We start from the raw sequence: 17,227 nt of genomic DNA on the forward strand, positions 1-17,227 counted from the left end.
CCTGTCTAGTAGTCTTCTCCTTCCAGCTAGCTTGTTAGTTCCTGGAAAGCAGTTCAGTTATTGTGGCTTATATTTCTATTTTGACCCCACTGAAGACAGGATCATGTTGCTCATATAGTAGGTAGTAATCAGGTGAGTGTTTCCTGTCCTTTGGGGATTTTTGTAATTTTGGCTTTTTGCATTATAAATATTGCAATTAGAATACATTCTAATTGTAAAATTCACTTAAAAATTTTTTTCATGTTTATTTTTGAGAGAGAGAGAAGAGCATGGTGCAAATGGGGGAGGGGCAGAGAGAGGGGAGACAGAGATCTGAAGCAGGCTCTGCAGTGCCAGCACAGAGCCCGATATGGGGTTCTAACTCATGAACCATTAAACCATGACCTGAAGTCAGACATTTAACCCACTGAGCCACCCAGGCACCCCTAAAAATCACCTTTATTAGCAGCACCATCACCCTAGTAAGAAGAAAAAAATTTTTTTAAGTAGGCTACACTCTCCACATGGGGCTTGACATCATGACTCTGAGATCAAAAGTTGCATGCTCTAGCATGTTGCAGCCAGCCAACCAGGCACCCCCACTCCAGCAAAAATTTTAACAGAAAGATAGAAATGGACGCTAAAGGATCTCAGTGGCTTGTTGGATGATAGCACTGAGGAACTTAGTCCTTGACTGGGGCAGTGCTTATAAAAAAGTGTCAAGTAAATAAAGTGATTTGTAGGATACTGCATCTGGATGCTTTCATCTGAGTTTTAGTAGAGGCTCTTGCCTTTTACATTTAGTATTCTTTGAGATCTTTTTTAATCTTCTGTTTCAGTAGAAGTCCCCCAGAATCAGCATGTCCGTGACTGAGGAGGCGATTCTCGGAGGCCGTGGCAGCCATCCTTCTGCTGGTGGCAGTTCTGTGTTATGCTTTGGACAGGTAACTGTGTGTTTTCTGTCATACCTGGCAAGAATGAGGTGAAGTGAAAAGATATGAGAAAGTAACTTGTAGAGCACTGTCATATACGTGGGCGCTATTTATCATCAGTGGTTTTTCCTTTAGGTGCATTATTTGGGAGTCTGGTGAACTCTCAGGGCATTTTGGAATTTTAGCACCAAAAGACTGATGGTACTGGAGATTAGATTTACATTGTGTTTATTTTCTTGGATAGGCTCCATATTCATATGGTATAACATTCAAAATGGAACGTAGACTATAGGCGAATGAAAAGTCTCACTACTTCCCCATCACTCCTGTTCCCTTTTTGGAGGCATCCAGAGTTTCTGGTGTCATATTCTCTGTGGAGATATGCTGTGCACATAAAAGAGATTCTTAGTTTGTCCCCTCAAATTCTATCTTTGTCTTTACCAGAGATCTGTTTGTGAGCATTTATTTTGTTTACATAGGGCAAGGGAGAACTGCCAAGGGGACAAAAATCAAAACAAGTAGTAGTATATTATCTGTGTATACAATGGAAAATAATTGTTGAATTAGAGAAGAGGTATAAAACTTTGGAGATAATGGTGGATTTCCCCTACTCCCTCGCGGGCATAAATGTCATATACAGACCCCGAGGTGGGGCATTTCAGTTTATGAATTCTCAAGTTTACTTGAGAAAGTTTTGTAAGGATGGTAGTAACACCTAAGGCATTGGCTCTCAAAATGTGGTCCAGTGACCCCTGAGGGTCCACAAGACTTTTCAGAGTCCATGGGGTCGAAATGATTTCCATAATAACACTAACATACCACTTGCCTTTTCCACTCATTCTCTTGTAAGCGAGTGAACAGTGGGACTTCCAAGGGAATACACAGCATGTGATGACGTTGCTTTGATGGCTGATGGAAGATGTGCCTTAAGAGTTTCTCAGTTTTAATTCCTGATATGGATAGATATAACCTACATAAACAAAAGCTCTTAGGATCCTCAGTACTTTTTAAGAGTGTAAAAGGGTCTGGAGACCAAAACAGTTGGAGACTTGCTGACATAAGGAATGGAGGAAATGCCAATTTAATTTTTCCTTTCTGGATTGCAGTGTCAGTACACAGCAGAAGAGTATCAGGCCATCCAGAAAGCTCTGAGGCAAAGGCTGGGCCCAGAATACATCAGTAGCCGAATGGCTGGAGGCGGCCAGAGGGTAGGAGAGTTTATATGCTTACGAAGTGGGTGCCCATATAGCTGGCTACTCAGATGATCTTGCCAGCTCCCTCTCTGGGTCCTCATGGATTCAGAAGGTCTCTAGTCCTAGGTGTTTCTGAGTGTCTTTGGGAGGGGATGGGTTCCAGCCTTCAGTGTCATCTGAAGTGACCCAAGTTTTGTCTTGAGACTTCCATACCTGCCATCTTGGGGTTTTTATACCATCTTTTTTTTTTTTTTAATTTTTTTTTTTCAACTTTTATTTATTTTTGGGACAGAGAGAGACAGAGCATGAACGGGGGAGGGGCAGAGAGAGAGGGAGACACAGAATCGGAAACAGGCTCCAGGCTCTGAGCCATCAGCCCAGAGCCCGACGCGGGGCTCGAACTCACGGACCGCGAGATCGTGACCTGGCTGAAGTCGGACGCTTAACCGACTGCGCCACCCAGGCGCCCCCCTATACCATCTTTTAAAACTGTTTCTTTTGCTTCTAATTGTATCTTCTGTGTATATTTTTGGTCTTCTATAATATATGTCAACCCGAGCCTTACACATTTTTGGGAACTGAGTTTTGGAAACTGATAGGTGAGTGGATATCTTGCCCCTCTGAGTTTAGTCCCTTCCCTCAGACAAAATATTAGTTCTAACTGGTTTCTTCTGGAAGATCTTTGAAATAAGGTCACTGAGAATTTCCCTGGAATGTTTAAGGGCAGTTTTGCCAAAAAAGCTGGTAAGGAATAAATTAAGTAAATTTTGATTCACATTTAAGTATGGCAAGGAATTTTAACAAGCCCTTTTTCTCCCCCCGTTTAATTTCTTTTTCCAGGTATGTTACATTGAGGGTCACAGGGTAATTAATCTGGCCAATGAGATGTTTGGTTACAATGGCTGGGCACACTCTATCACACAGCAGAATGTGGGTATGTTTCCTGGCAATGGCATCTTCTTTCCCTTACTTTGGCACTAATTTCTGATGAGAGTATTTTGTGGGTGAGGATGTAGGGTAGGTATATTTGGTTGCCAGCAGAGGAATGTGGGTGAGGCACAGGGATCAGAATCCTCTTCAACTGGTTCTCTTTCCCACTCCTAGATTTTGTTGACCTTAACAATGGCAAGTTCTACGTGGGAGTCTGTGCATTTGTGAGAGTCCAGTTGAAGGTGAGGGTGATGGAATAGACCTGCTGCCTCTGAGGATCGGGTGGGCGGTGAGAGAGAATGAGCAGGTAGAGAATTCTCTGGACGGTAGCACAGCCAAGCTGGAGAGCTAGGCGCTAGAGCTGTGGCTCAGCCGGTGTTCTTTGGGATGGTGGTAGCCAAACATTCTTACTCATGTGTCCCTAAATGAATTGTGAAAAACTCTTGTTTTCTTGCACATTTTAAGTTTACTCCTAAAAGTTTTCACCGTAAGTATGAATACAGGTCCTCTGCCTTTCAAAAGTTTGTGCTATGCCGCTTTGCGTTTATGGAAGACCTACACTGGTACCTGTTTTCACTTAAATGAAAGAAATCCAAAGAGGATTTTCACTTTTATGACAAAAAATGAACCCTGGCAGCAAGAGTGGCCCTGTCGAGCTCCTCAGCATCAAGCTCCTGTAGCTTTGAACTATATCTGTGAGCAAATATGCTTTATTTTGATTTATTTTGTGCCTCCATTAGCAGGATGTGTCCTGATGTATCAGAGAAGCCTAATAGAGGCCATTATTTATTTATTTATTTATTTATTTACTTGTTTGTTTGTCTTCAGAGAGAGAGAGAGAGAGGGAGAGAGAATGCTTGCGCGAGCAGGGGAGGGGCAGAGAGATGGGAGAATCCTGAGCAGGTTCTGCACTGTTAGCACAGAGCCCAGTGCTGGGCTTGAACTCCCAAAACTGTGAGATCATGACCTGAGCAGAAATCAGGTGTTGGATGCTTAACTGACTGAGCCACCCACGTGCCACAAAAGAGGTTAGTTTTTGGATCTGGGAATGCTCAAAAAATTTTCCATACAAATTAATGGTACTTCTTTGCTTTATGCTACTTTGGCAAATGAAAGCTTTCATAAGAATGTTCTACTTCTGGGTAATGGGCGAAAGCTGTAGTTGCAAGGGTATATTTCTTGGCATATTGTAAAATTTGACTTTTTTTTTTTTTTTTAATGTTTATTTATTTTTGAGAGAGAGAGTGTGCGCATGAGTTGGGGAGGGGCGGAGAGAGAGAAAATCCCAAGCAGTCTCTGCTCTGTCAGTGCAGATCTCGATGCGGGGCTTGATACCACAAATTGTGAGCTCACTGGAGCCTAAATCGAGTTGGACACTTAACCAACTGAGCTACCCAGGCGCCCCCAAATTTGACATTCTAAAATAAATGTATCTTTTTCTTCCTTTTTTTTTTTTTATCCACATATAGTTAACATACTGGGATATTTTAGTTCCAGGTGTGCAATATAGTGATTCAACAATTCTGTACATTTCTCATGGCTCATCAGGATAATTGTACTCTTAATCTCCTTTATCTGTTCCTCCCATAGTTTTTTGTTGCATCATTTTTAAATATACCAATGGGTTTTCAATAATAGGTGATTAAATACTGTCATCTATTTAAAAAAATACATGAGCAAGGTGTTCTTTAATCATGAGAAATTTTACATTGTTTCTTCTTGAACTCCTGTTCTATTTCACCAGTGGCTTTATACTAATATAATATATCAATATATATAAAACAATGTTTGGAATGTATATGTTTGGAACCTTGTTAATAACCTTAGTATAATTCCTCTCTGTGTGTATGTATATATAAAAGTAATTTTTTTGAGTAAATTTTCAGTGACCTTAGGTCTTTAAATTTTTTTAAATTTGGGGCACCTGGGTGGCTCAGTTGGTTGAGTGTCTGACTTTGGCTCAGGTCATGATCTCACAGTTCGTGGGTTTGAGCCCCGTGTCAGGCTCTGTGCTGACAGCTCAGAGCCTGAAGCCTTCTTTGGGTTCTGTGTCTCCCTCTCTCTATCCCTCCTCTGCTTGTGCTGTGTCTTGCTCTGCCTCTCAAAAATAAATAAATGTTAAGAAAAAAAAATAAATTATACAAAATCTGGATTGAATTACTATTATAGGTATTATTAACACACGATTAGTCAGTTGTGTCTGTGAGGGAGACAACATAACTACATTAAAATTTGTATACTTAATACAAATAAATTTTTGTGGAAAATGTATTTCTTAATGAGATGGATGAGGCTTTTTCTTTTTGGATAGTTTATATATCCATAGTTTATTTTTTAAATTAAATTAACATTTTAAAATATATCCATAGTTTAATATTACTTTTTCCTAGACAGACCATTCAACATTAATTCTATTCTAACTTCTTATTTTTAGTAAATAGTACTGAAAAACCTTATTCACATAATAAACTGGGAATGGAGAGTTTTGTTATAGTGTCACTCATTTCTTTGAATTAACTTTCTGAGTTATATAAAAAAATCACAGAGTGTGGGGCGGGGGCACCTGGGTGTCTCAGTCAGTTAAGCGTCTGACTTTGGCTCAGGTCATGACCTCACTGTTTCTGAGTTCAAACCCCGTGTCTGACTCTGTGCTGACAGCTGGAGCCTGGAGCCTGTTTTGAATTCTGTGTTTCCCTCTCTCTCTCTCTGCCCCTACCCTGCTCATGCATTGTCTCTGTCTCTGTTTCTCTCTCTCAAAAATAAACATTAAAAATTTTTAAAAAAAAATCACAGAGTGCTATCACCTAAAATTATATTTGGTTCTCTATCAGCTAATAACTCAATCAGGTCTACCTTCATTTTTGGTGAAAGCCAGAAATGGACACCACCTGACTAGTGAAAAGATTTAATATCCAATCATTAGAGTCGTTAAATATAATATTTCACATTTTCTTTTTGTTTAGTGTCCCAGAGGTTTTTATACGTTGGGGTCATGCACCCTAGTGAGATTTAGGGTGGGTTAGCTGTATGCCTTTTTTAAGTAAAAGAGGAGGTGGGAAGGGAGAATTGTCTCACATACTTACCAGCAGATAAGATCAAGGACATAGTGCTGGAAATTAATTCTCTTACAGTTCTTGGTGCCCATTCATTTGCCCTTTAGCAAGGCTCCTGAGTTAATATGTGCCCAGTGTGGGCACTGTTCAGGGCAAAAAGAGTTGTGTGACAGGGACACACGACTGCAGCTCTTCATGTTGGGCTCTTCCCCCCACAGGACGGCTCATATCATGAAGATGTGGGCTATGGGGTCAGTGAGGGCCTCAAGTCAAAAGCCTTGTCTTTGGAGAAGGCAAGGAAGGAGGCGGTGACAGATGGGCTGAAGCGGGCGCTGAGGTAAGCAAAAGCTAGAGTCTGACCTGCTTCATTTTGATTCTTGTTTCAGAGCAGTTTTGTTTTGTTTTAGTTTGTTTAGAATGTAATATGTTCATGTGGTACAAAAATCAAAATAACCTGAGTCTCCCTCTCCCCTGTACCCCTTGGCCCCGTTTCCTGTTCTCCCGCGTGTCCCCCATGCTGCTTTATGCTTAGTCAGTCTCCCCTCTTGGGAACACATGGTAGAATACTATCTTCTCTGTTCTGTGCTCGATTTTGCACACCCACTGCCTCAGTCATGGATCGGAGACCTTTCCACATGAGTGCGAGACAGCTTCCCCATTAAGCAGTTTTTCATTGTGTATGTACAGCTTAGTTACATAGAACAGGGTATTTTGCCTTTTTTTTTTTTTTTTTTTTTTTTTTGGCCTTTGAGAATTGAAGTGAATTGAATCACTAGAAAAGCACATGTATGAATGAACATCCACTACAAACTTGCGGTACATAATCAGGCATCCCGAGTGAAGAGCTTCTGTCAGGGAGGATTGTGCTCTAAGTGTGTGTAGCCCACTGTTGCTGGGGAATTGGAGCAGTCCTCAGAAGAAATCTCTGCTCTGGAATTGGTGCTCCACGGCAGGAGGTAGCTAAGGAGTCTTTTCATAGTCCTTGCCTCTTGCTGAGGGCAGGGATGGTGCTGTATTCTGAGAACCTAAAACTAAAGCAGTGCATGAATGTGGCAGGTGCTCAGTAAACATTTTTGGATGTATATTAGGGTCCTTCTCTGCCACAGTTGAGAAGCAACTTGCACAGAGATTCTAACTGTGTTCTCTGATATTACCATGTAATAATTCTCAAACTGTTTCACTCTTTTTTTTCCTTACTCTTAGAAGTTTTGGGAATGCACTTGGAAATTGTATTCTGGACAAAGACTATCTGAGGTCACTAAATAAGCTTCCACGCCAGGTATGTTAGAAATGGATGAATGGAATGCATTGCAGTAAAGATATTACTGATTCCCTTGTGTCATGGGTGACTGTTTGGGGATGGAGAGAGAAGAAGGGGAGACTCAGCCCTTTAGAGGGTCTGGAATGTGTATTTCCGACTTGTTTGAATATCAGAGCAACAGGAACCAATGGCCTTGTTTTACAGATGAGGACATTGAAGCCCAGAGAATGTATGCTAGTTGTTTCTTCTACATGGAGTGCTGTGTTTGGGAATGGTCTGAGAACCCTGCAGCACCACCATTTCTTAGAAACACTGAGAACCACACCTCTTCCACCTTCTTGCTTTTCCTTAGCTGGAGTGGATTTAAGGTGTAGATCCTCTTGTTTCCGTCTCTGCCTATCGCACGAGCTGAGCCTTTGCAAGAGAGGGGTCTGGAAATCGTGTATCCCCTGTAGTCACTCTTGGCCTGGGCTGAGTCGGGTTCTGGAATGTTCCTGGTGCCTGGAGGAGTGGCTGCCTTCCCCATGACATTCTCTGAGGCCCCGGGGAGCATTCCCTGTCTTGTACTCGAGGGGCTCTTGGGGTGGAGACCCTAACAGAGGCGTGTGTCAATTGGCATCTGTCAAAACTCCACTCTTTCCCTTGTTAAGATCCTTTTACACATTATTAGGCTTGTATTTTCTTAAGGCCTTTTGCATCTGTGTTTGTTAGGGATATCACTCATAGGTTTTTTTTCCTCTCTTTTTTAAATTGTGGTAAAAAACACATAACAAAATTTACCATTTTAGCCATTTGTAAGTGTACAGTTCACTGATGAAACAGATCTCCAGAACTTTTTAATCTTGAGATACTGCAACTCGATACCCAAAACACAGCTCCCCTTTCCTCCTTCTCATAGCCCCTGGTTACCACATTCCACTTAACTGTCTATGAATTTGACTACTTTAGATGCCTCATGTAAGTGGAATCATGCTGTTTGTTTTTTTTGACTGACTTATTTCATTTAGCGTAATGTCCTCGTTTCATCTATGTTGTGGCCTGTTGATTTGTTGATGATTTTTCTCTTGCTGCTTCCAAGATTTCTCTTTGTCTTTGACTTTTTAAAAATTGAGATATAAGTGACATATAACATTATTTTAGTTTAGGTATACAACATAATAATTTGATATTTGTATATGTTATGAAATGAATGACATAATAAGTCTCATTAACATCCATCACCATACCTAGTTACACATTGTTTTATGATAACTTTTAAGATTTACTCTTTTAGCAACTTTCAGATATACAATACAATATTATTAGCTACAGTCACTATACTGTACATTACATTCCCATGACGTATTTTTATAACTGGAGGTTTGTACTTTTTGACCCCCTTCACCCATTTTGCCTGTTACCTACTGTATCCCTGGCAACCACCAATCTGTTCTCTGTACCTATGAGCTCTTTTTTTTTTTCTCCTGCAGATTCTGCATATAAGTGAGATACAATGTTTGTCTTTCTCTATCTGACTCATTCCACTTAGCATAATGCCCTTGAGGTGCATCCACTTTGTGGCAAATAGCAAGTTTCCTTATTTATGGCTGAGTAATATTCCATTGCATGTGTACTACATTTTCTTTATCCATTCATCCGTGGATGGACACTTAGGTTATTTCCATATGAACATGGGGAGCAGATATGTTTTTGAGTTAGTGTTTTTGTTTTCTTTGGATAAATATCCAGAAGTGGACTTGGTGAATCACATGGTAGTTCTATTTTTAATTTTTTGAGGAACCTCCATACTGTTTTCCACAGTGGCTGCACCAGTTTTCATTCCCACCACTAGTGCACAAGGTTTCACCTTTCTCCACATCCTTGCCAACGCTTTTTATTTTTTTGATAATAGCCACTCTGACAGGTGTGAGGTGATATCTCATTGTGGTTTTGATTTGCATTTCCCTGATCATGAGTGATGTTGAGTATCTTTCCATGTGTCTGTTGACCATCTATGTGTCTTCTTTGGAAAAATGTCTATATAGATCCAGTTCCCATTTTTTAATTGGATTGTTTATTTTCTTGCTATTGAGTTCTTTACATATTTTGGATATTAACTCCTTATTGATTATATCATTTACAAATTTAAAAAAATATATAATTTGTTGTCAAATTGGCTTCCATACAACACCCAGTTCTCATCCCAACAAGTGCCCTCAATGTCCATCACCCACTTTCCCCTCTCCCCTACGCCCCATCAACCCTCAGTTTGTTCTCTGTATTAAGAGTCTCTTATGGTTTGCCTCCCTCCCTCTCTGTTTGTAACATTTTTCCCCCTTCCCTTCCCCCATGGTCTTCTGTTAAGTTTCTCAAGATCCACATATGAGTGAAAACATATGGTATCTGTCTTTCTCTGACTGACTTATTTTGCTTAGCATAATACCCTCCAGTTCCATCATTTACAAATATTTTCACCCATGCAGTAGGTAACCTTTTCATGTTGACAGTTTCTGTTGCTATACAAAAGCATTTTAGTTTGATGTAGTCCTGCCTGTTTATTTTTTCTTTTGTTGGCTCTGCTTTGGTGTCACATTCAAAAAGTCATCACCAAAACCAGTGTTAAGGAGCTTATCACCTGTGTTTTTTTCTAGGAGTTTCATGGTTTCAGGTCTTACACTCATGTCTGTACTTCATTTTGTGTATATTTGTATATTGTGTCAGATAGTGGTCTGGTTTCATTCTTTGCACAGGCTATCCATTTTTCCAACACCATTTATTGAAGAGACTGTCCTTTTGATATTGTACATTCTTGGCATCTTTGTCATAAATTTGTTGATCATATAAACGGGTTTATTTCTGAGCTCTCCTTTCTTTTCCATTGATCTGTGTATCTTTATGAAAATACTGTTTTGGTTACTATAGCTTTGTAATATAGTTTGAAATCAGGTAGCATGATGCCTCCAGCTTTGTTCTCAATATTGCTTTGGTTATTTGGGGTCTTTTGTGGTTCCATACAAACGTTAGGATTGTTTGTTCTATTTCTGTGGAAAATGCCGTTGGCATTTTGATAGGTATTACATCGAATCTGTAGATTGTTTTGGGTTGTTTAGGCATTTTAACAATATTAATTCTTCCAATCCATACCATGAAATACCTTTCCAATTGTTCTTCAGTTTCCTTCATTAGCGTCTTGTAGTTTTCAGTGTATGGGTCTTTTACTTCCTTGGTTCATTTATTGCTAAGTATTTTATTCTTTTTGATGCAATTGTAAATAGGTTTGTTTTCTTAATTTCTCTTTCTGGTAGTTTGTAACTAGTGTGTTGTCTTTGACTTTTGGCAGTTTGATTATAATGTGTTTTGGTGTGAGCCTCTTTGGGTTTAGTTTAGTTAGCCTCTTTGGGCTTCTTGAATTTATACATATTCTTTCCTCAGATTTGGAAGTTTTGGGCCCATTATTTCTTCAGATAATCTCTCTGCCCCTTTCTCTTTCTCTTCTTCTGAGATTCTTGTAATATATAGTGTGACAAGTGTCCTATAGGCCCCCTTAAGCTTGGTCATATTTCTGCATTCTTCCTTTGGTTTGCTTCTCTGAGATGATTTCAAATGACCTGTCTTCCTGTGGGCTGATCCTTTCCTCTGTCAGATCGAGTTTGCTGTAGAATCCCTCCAGTGAATTTTTCAGCTCTGGAACTTGTTAGTTGCTATTTAATAGTTTTTCTTTGTTGATGTTCTCATTTCATCCATGCATCATTTTCCTAAATTTCATTAGCTGTCTGGGTTCTCTTTTAGCTGATTGAGCATTTATGATAGTTATTTTAAATTCTTTGTTAGGCAGTTTATAGATTGCATTTTTTTTAGAGTCTGTTTTTGGAGTTTTATTTTGTTACTTTGTTTGGTCCACATTTCCCTGTTTCTTTAAATGCCATATGATCTTTTGTTGAGATATGGCATTTAAGAAAACAACCACCAGTCCCATTCTTTATGTACTGGTTTTGTGCAGGGGAAGAACTTTACCAGTTGGCCCACCTAGAGGTTCTAGGACCTCTCAAACCTCTTATGATCTCTTTCTCCTCCTGGCATCTCACTGCATAACTGTAGCTCCAAGGTGTTCTTGTGCTCATCTCTGTTTTTAGTGGCTTTCAAACTCTGTTGCTGGTCTCATCATTGTGCTGAGTCAGGTGAGACAGAAAGCAATGCCATGGGCAGCTCTAGACAAGCCACAACATTGGATGCGCAGTCTACTCCTTTGTTTCCATCCCAGAGGAAGAGCTCAGTACGTGAGGTCTCTTCCTGGTTGTGCTACTCACTGCTGGGTAGGGGCAGGGGCGGGGCACAAGTGGCCACGCAAAAACCCCTTTTGCTGGAATCTTGTCTTGGTTTTATGCTGGCTTGAGGCCTGTCGCTTCTTAGCTGGTCACCGGGGTTCTCAGAAAGGTATTCTAGTTTGTATCTTGGTAACTCAGTGTCTCTAGGGGAAGGGCCCGTGGAGCTTCTGAGTCTACCATTCTGCTAACATCCTCCCTTTCTTTTTTACTCTTAGTTTTTAAATGAATTAAAAAAAATTTTTTTTTTGTTTATTTATTTTTGAGAGAGAGACAGAGCACAGGCAAGGGAGGGGCAGAGAGGGGGGGGGGTACATAGAATCCAAAGCAGCCTGCAGGCTCTGAGCTGTCAGCACAGAGCCTGACGTGGGGCTTGAACTCAGGAACCGTGAGATCGTGACCTGAGCCGAAGTCGGAGGCTTAACCGACTGAGCGTCCCAGGTGCCCCAGTTTTTAAGTGAATTTTTAAAATGAAGTGCAAATTATACACAGAAAACTGTATAATTCATAATGGCACAGCCTGATGAATATTTAGTAGTGAACACAGCTATTTATCTCCCAGATAAAAAAACATTACCAGTACCCCAAAGCCCCCATTTGCCACTCCAATTCACTACCTTGACTTCCCTTTTGAAAAGTAACTACTGTCCAGACTTCTCTATTCTGTTAGCCTCATAGATTTCCTTCCCTTCCCTTTCATTTCTTTTTCTTTTCTTTCTTTTCTTCCTCTCTTTCTGTAATATACACCCAATGTGGGGCTCAAAGTCACAACCCTGAGATCAAGGATTGGATGCTCTACCAACTAAGCCAGTCAGGTGCCCCAGTCTTGTAGGTTTTTTTTTGTTTTTGCACTTTATATAAATGAAATTGTATAGTTTGTGCTTTATAAAAATCCATTGAAGTGTTAACATGTACATATAAACATGTAGAAAAGTACACATATCATAAATGTTCAGCTTGATGAGCATAGCCATAGAACCATCTGAAATCAAATCAAAATATTATCAGTGTCCCAGAAGCCTCAATAGTGTTCCTTGCAGTGACTGCAAAGCTCTCCCCTCCTCATCACTACTAAGGAAAACCTCTTTTAACAATATAGGTCAGTTGGCCTTTTTGCACCTTGGGGAATCAAACAGTATGAACTGTTTTGTGTCTGGCTTTCAATTGACATGTTTGTGAGATTCACTCATGTCACATGTAGCATTTTCATTGCTGTATACTTTTCTATTGTGTGAATATAGCACAGCTCATTTTCCCATTCTGTCTAATAGACGGAGTTTTGGAGTAGTTTTTGGTTGTTTTGAATAGGGCTGCGGTTAGCATTCTTGCATGTCTTTTGGTGCATACACACCCATTTATCTTGGGAATGAATTATTGGGTTGGGTCAGAGAATAGGCATATGCTTCGTTTTAGATCTTTCCAGTGTTCATTGTGGTTGTATTAATGTACACTCCTGCACCGTGGTTTATAGTTTCAGCTGTTTCAGGTCTCTGGCAGCACTTAGCATTGTGAGTCTTTCAAACTTTTTTCAAAGTTCATTTGTTTTTTGTAGTAAAATATATATAACAAAACTTATCATCTTAACCATTTTAAGTGTAGTTAGTGGTGTTATAAACCTTCCTTCTGTTGTACAGCTGTCACCACTGTCCATTTCTAGAACTCTCTTTTTACCAAACTGAAAGTGTAACAGTAGCTTCCTGCTTCCTTTTCCCTGTAGCCCCTGGCAGCTGCCATTCTACCTTCTGCCTCGTTTTTTTGACTACTCTAAGTATGTACCTCCTGTACATGGAATCATACATATTTGCTCTTTTGTGACTGGCTTATTTCACTTAGCATAATGTCCTCAGTGTTCATCTGTGTTGCATATGCTATTTTATTTTATTATTTTATTTAAAAATTTTTATTTTTACATAATCTCTACACCCATTGTGGGGCTCGAACTCATGACCCCAAGATCCAGAGTTGCATGCTCCACCTACTGAGGCAGCCACGTGCCCCAAGCTCATTTATTTTTAACCTACTATTTACTTTCCAATGTAGATTAGAAATTTCATAATGTAATGAAATTATTTTCAGGTTATTAATTACAAATTTTATTTTTTTGAGAGAGAGAATCCTAAGCAGGCTCCACAGCACATTGCCCAATGCAGGGCTCAATTTCATGATCGTGAGATCATGACCTGAGCTGAAATCAAGAGTCATTCGCTTAACTGACTGAGCCACCAGGTGCCCCTCAGATTATCTTTATTAAAATTAGCATCCAGGGGCACCTGGGTGGTGCAGTCGGTTAAGCGTCCGACTTCAGCCAGGTCACGATCTCGTGGCCCGTGAGTTCAAGCCCCGCGTCAGGCTCTGGGCTGATGGCTCAGAGCCTGGAGCCTGTTTCCGATTCTGTGTCTCCCTCTCTCTCTGCCCCTCCCCCATTCATGCTCTGTCTCTCTCTGTCCCAAAAATAAATAAATGTTGAAAAAAAAATTAAAAAAAAAAAAAAATTAGCATCCATATGAATCGAGACAGTTCTCCCAAGTGAAAAGCTCTGGGTTTCTATAGTGCTCAGGGCCTGGAAGTAGAACATATTGCCAAATGCCATGAAGTACAGTTAGTTCTCACATTTGGTGAGATGCAGGAACTACCCTAAATTGGGAGACGTCAGTGCTTTCCAAGTCTTCTTCCTCCTGTCATTTGAAGGACACTTAGTTGTGCCGTAGTAACCTGTGAGTGTTGTACTGAGGAGAGTTGTATTTTGGGGGAAGTCCTGGAAGAAAGGCCAGAGAAAGTACAGGCCTCCACAAGGAGTATGTGTGATCATTTCCATGAAAAAGAGACAAAAAGTAGACAGCATCAGACAGATCCAGCTGCCCACGAAAGATTCAAATTAGGATATATAGAACATTTGCCTTGAATCATAAAGTAAGATTCCTTTTTACCAAAATTTGATTACTACAGAAAGGTATAAAGTAGAAAATGAAATTGTTTTACTTCTCCCATATAATTAAAAATGTTAGTTGAAGCACAGATCGAAGTATGGATCCTTTGTCTCAGCTTCTCAGGATCTAGAGGGCACGATGGATAGTGGATGGTCAAATACCATTTTCCAGGAATCTAGACCTTGAAGGCAGGGAAAAGGAAGGGGAAGTGTACTTGGAAGAAGTTATTTACCTCCTTTCTTCCCTTATTAGTTGCCTCTTGAAGTGGATTTAACTAAAGCAAAGAGACAAGATTTTGAACCCTCTGTGGAACAAGCAAGATACAGCAGCTGCCGGCAGAACGTGACTCTGGGACCCCCAAAACCACAGGAGGTGATCTCCCCTTGCAAACCAAGCCGCTCAGATGATCCCCACGTCGTGAAACAGGAAGACAAGGCTGGCAGCTCCCGGTATGAGGCCTCGGTTCCCTCTCTTTCTCTTCTCAGTCTTCGTGACCTCCATTTTCACCTCCTGAGCTAGCAGACTGGTCTGTGTCCTCCCTCAGGAGTTTACTTCGTTAACTCAGCCCCGCCTTATTGCTCTTCTGATGCAGAAGCCTGGCCTCCGCCATGGAGAGCGATGCCACGTACCAGCGGAAGCTCCGGCAAAAACAGTTGCAGCAGCAGTTCCGGGAACAAATGGAGAAACAGCAAGTGCAACTATCTGCTCCATCAGTGGAAAAGAAGAATCAGGGTGTGTGAGGAGGATGGGAGCGGAGGCCCTGGGGAGGTGTCCCGAGGGACTAGCCTGATCCTCTGCCAGTATGTACGGTTACGTCCAAACCAGAACTCAGTAGGACATCAGGTCAGGATAGAGTCTAAGCAATTAAGACTCTATGAAATCCTGCCATGCATTTCCCCATTTGTAAAGACGCCCTCATCTATCTTCAGGGAAGGAAAGGGGCCTTGACATAATCTAGAACTAGAAATTTTAGGGTATATAACTTTTTTTTTCCCCTTTCAGCTACTTTGGCCATCTCCGTATTAGAAAGCTTTTCTGAGTCGTCTGTGAACATGAGGCAAAATTGTTTGAAGAGAATTGTCTTTCCCAGAGAGTAGAAACAAAGGGCTTATCCCAGACCAACTGGATAGTTGCTTTAGAAGAAATGAACCTTGTTTTCTCCCCAATTTAGTGAGAAGAAAAGAGAATCGTGATTTTAGCCTCATGCAGATCTGTATGTAGGTAGGAATGGGACCAGGAATCTTGGATCTCCTATTGGCTGTGCCAGGAACCAGCGTAACTCTAGGCAGCTTTGCACTTCTGAGGTGCTCCCTCCAACAACTGAGTGATTCTGATTTTGTCCTCTCTCGCTCGCTCTCCTGTGAACTGTAGCAGCACCGCCAGCACTTCCTGTGAAGCACAGCACCCCCATAACTGTTTCTGAACCACACACGGAGAAAGACTTCCTCACAGGTCAGTAGGAGCTAAAGGAATGACTTAAGTATTAATATACGTACTTATTATTTTTTAATGTTTATTTTTTTTTTGAGAGAGACGAGTGTGAGTGAGGGAGGGGCAGAGAGAGAGAGGGAGACATAGAATCTGAAGCAGGCTCCAGGCTCTGAGCTGTCAGCACAGAGCCCAATGCGGGGCTTGAACCCACGAACCGTGAGATCACGACCTGAGCCGAAGTCTGATGCATACCGACTGAGCCACCCAGGCGCCCCAATGTAGGTACTTATTAAATGAAACCTACGAAATGCACTTTTGGTAGTCACTAATACATTTTAAGAGAGACATAAAAATCCTCATTTTAATCTTATAGCCCCACAAAGTTTTAGAAAAAGAGAGGACACGTAATGGACTGCAGGCAGTTCTGACAGCACACACTCAGCTCCTCTATGGTCCTAAGAGAAACTCTGGCATACTTTTAGTGGACAGGGAGAGAGAAGTTCCAAAAGCTGTCATAGTCCACTCACGACATGGAATTTCTTATGACGTTTTTCCCAGTGCTTTGTGAGAACACTTCTTTGTTGATGCTGCGTTTTCCCACGATCTCTGTCCTTGCAGACAGTCTTGGAATGTGGGATATGGATCCAGATGCAGAGGACAGTGATGTGAAGCCCTTGTCTAGGCCAGAACCACTCCAGACCCCTGCCACACCAGTCCTGAAACACCAGGTGGTGACCTGGAATAGGACCCCACAGGACCTCTGTCACCAGGATCCACAAGCAAAATCTGGACCCAGGCAACTCCAAACTCACAACAGTAACCAAGAGATAACAGGTAGCAAGAGTGTTCAGCAACAAAAATTGAAGGGAGAACTTGGGTTAATTTTTTGCATTTTAAAGAAAGAATGATGAATTCCATTTTAAGAAGTTGTGTAATATTATGCCAGAGGAATATCAGTGTAAGAAAATGAAAGATAACTGGCTTATATGCCAGAACTTTTCCTCTGGGGGCCCTAACTTCAGGTGTAACTCCTTATAACCCTTGATAGTAGTAGGAAGCTTAAGCATGACTGACTGAAGAACTTTATCTATTAAAGTAGGCCCATCATGTTTGGTATTGCAACTTGATCTAGAGATAACACAAAGATCTACCCTTATAACAATTTTTATTCATCTTTTAGGTTTAATGTTTATTTTTGAGAGAGACCACGCGTGCACAAA

At 40.9% G+C, this 17,227-nt stretch overlaps 1 protein-coding gene across 9 annotated transcripts in view; it reads left to right on the forward strand.

The window, feature by feature from the left end:
- Window positions 1–17,227, forward strand: part of RAD52 (RAD52 homolog, DNA repair protein) — a 34,033-nt gene that overhangs the window by 15,848 nt on the left and 958 nt on the right. For 3 of the 9 annotated variants that reach the window (XM_047867957.1, XM_047867954.1, XM_047867955.1), the window contains 10 exons: window positions 822–923; window positions 2,018–2,119; window positions 2,945–3,038; window positions 3,209–3,276; window positions 6,306–6,424; window positions 7,291–7,366; window positions 14,829–15,025; window positions 15,169–15,308; window positions 15,948–16,028; window positions 16,626–16,841. In XM_047867957.1, coding sequence (XP_047723913.1) covers window positions 840–923; window positions 2,018–2,119; window positions 2,945–3,038; window positions 3,209–3,276; window positions 6,306–6,424; window positions 7,291–7,366; window positions 14,829–15,025; window positions 15,169–15,308; window positions 15,948–16,028; window positions 16,626–16,841 — 1,177 coding nt within the window. In that variant the 5' untranslated portion in view covers window positions 822–839. Of the gene's footprint in view, window positions 1–818; window positions 924–2,017; window positions 2,120–2,944; window positions 3,039–3,208; window positions 3,277–6,305; window positions 6,425–7,290; window positions 7,367–14,828; window positions 15,026–15,168; window positions 15,309–15,947; window positions 16,029–16,625; window positions 16,842–17,227 lie in introns of all 9 variants that reach the window. The other 6 variants (XM_047867958.1, XM_047867956.1, XM_047867959.1 and 3 more) reach the window with 5 other exon arrangements.

Source organism: Prionailurus viverrinus, chromosome B4 (genome assembly GCF_022837055.1).
Source record: "Prionailurus viverrinus isolate Anna chromosome B4, UM_Priviv_1.0, whole genome shotgun sequence".
Classification (NCBI taxonomy): Eukaryota; Metazoa; Chordata; class Mammalia; order Carnivora; family Felidae; genus Prionailurus; species Prionailurus viverrinus.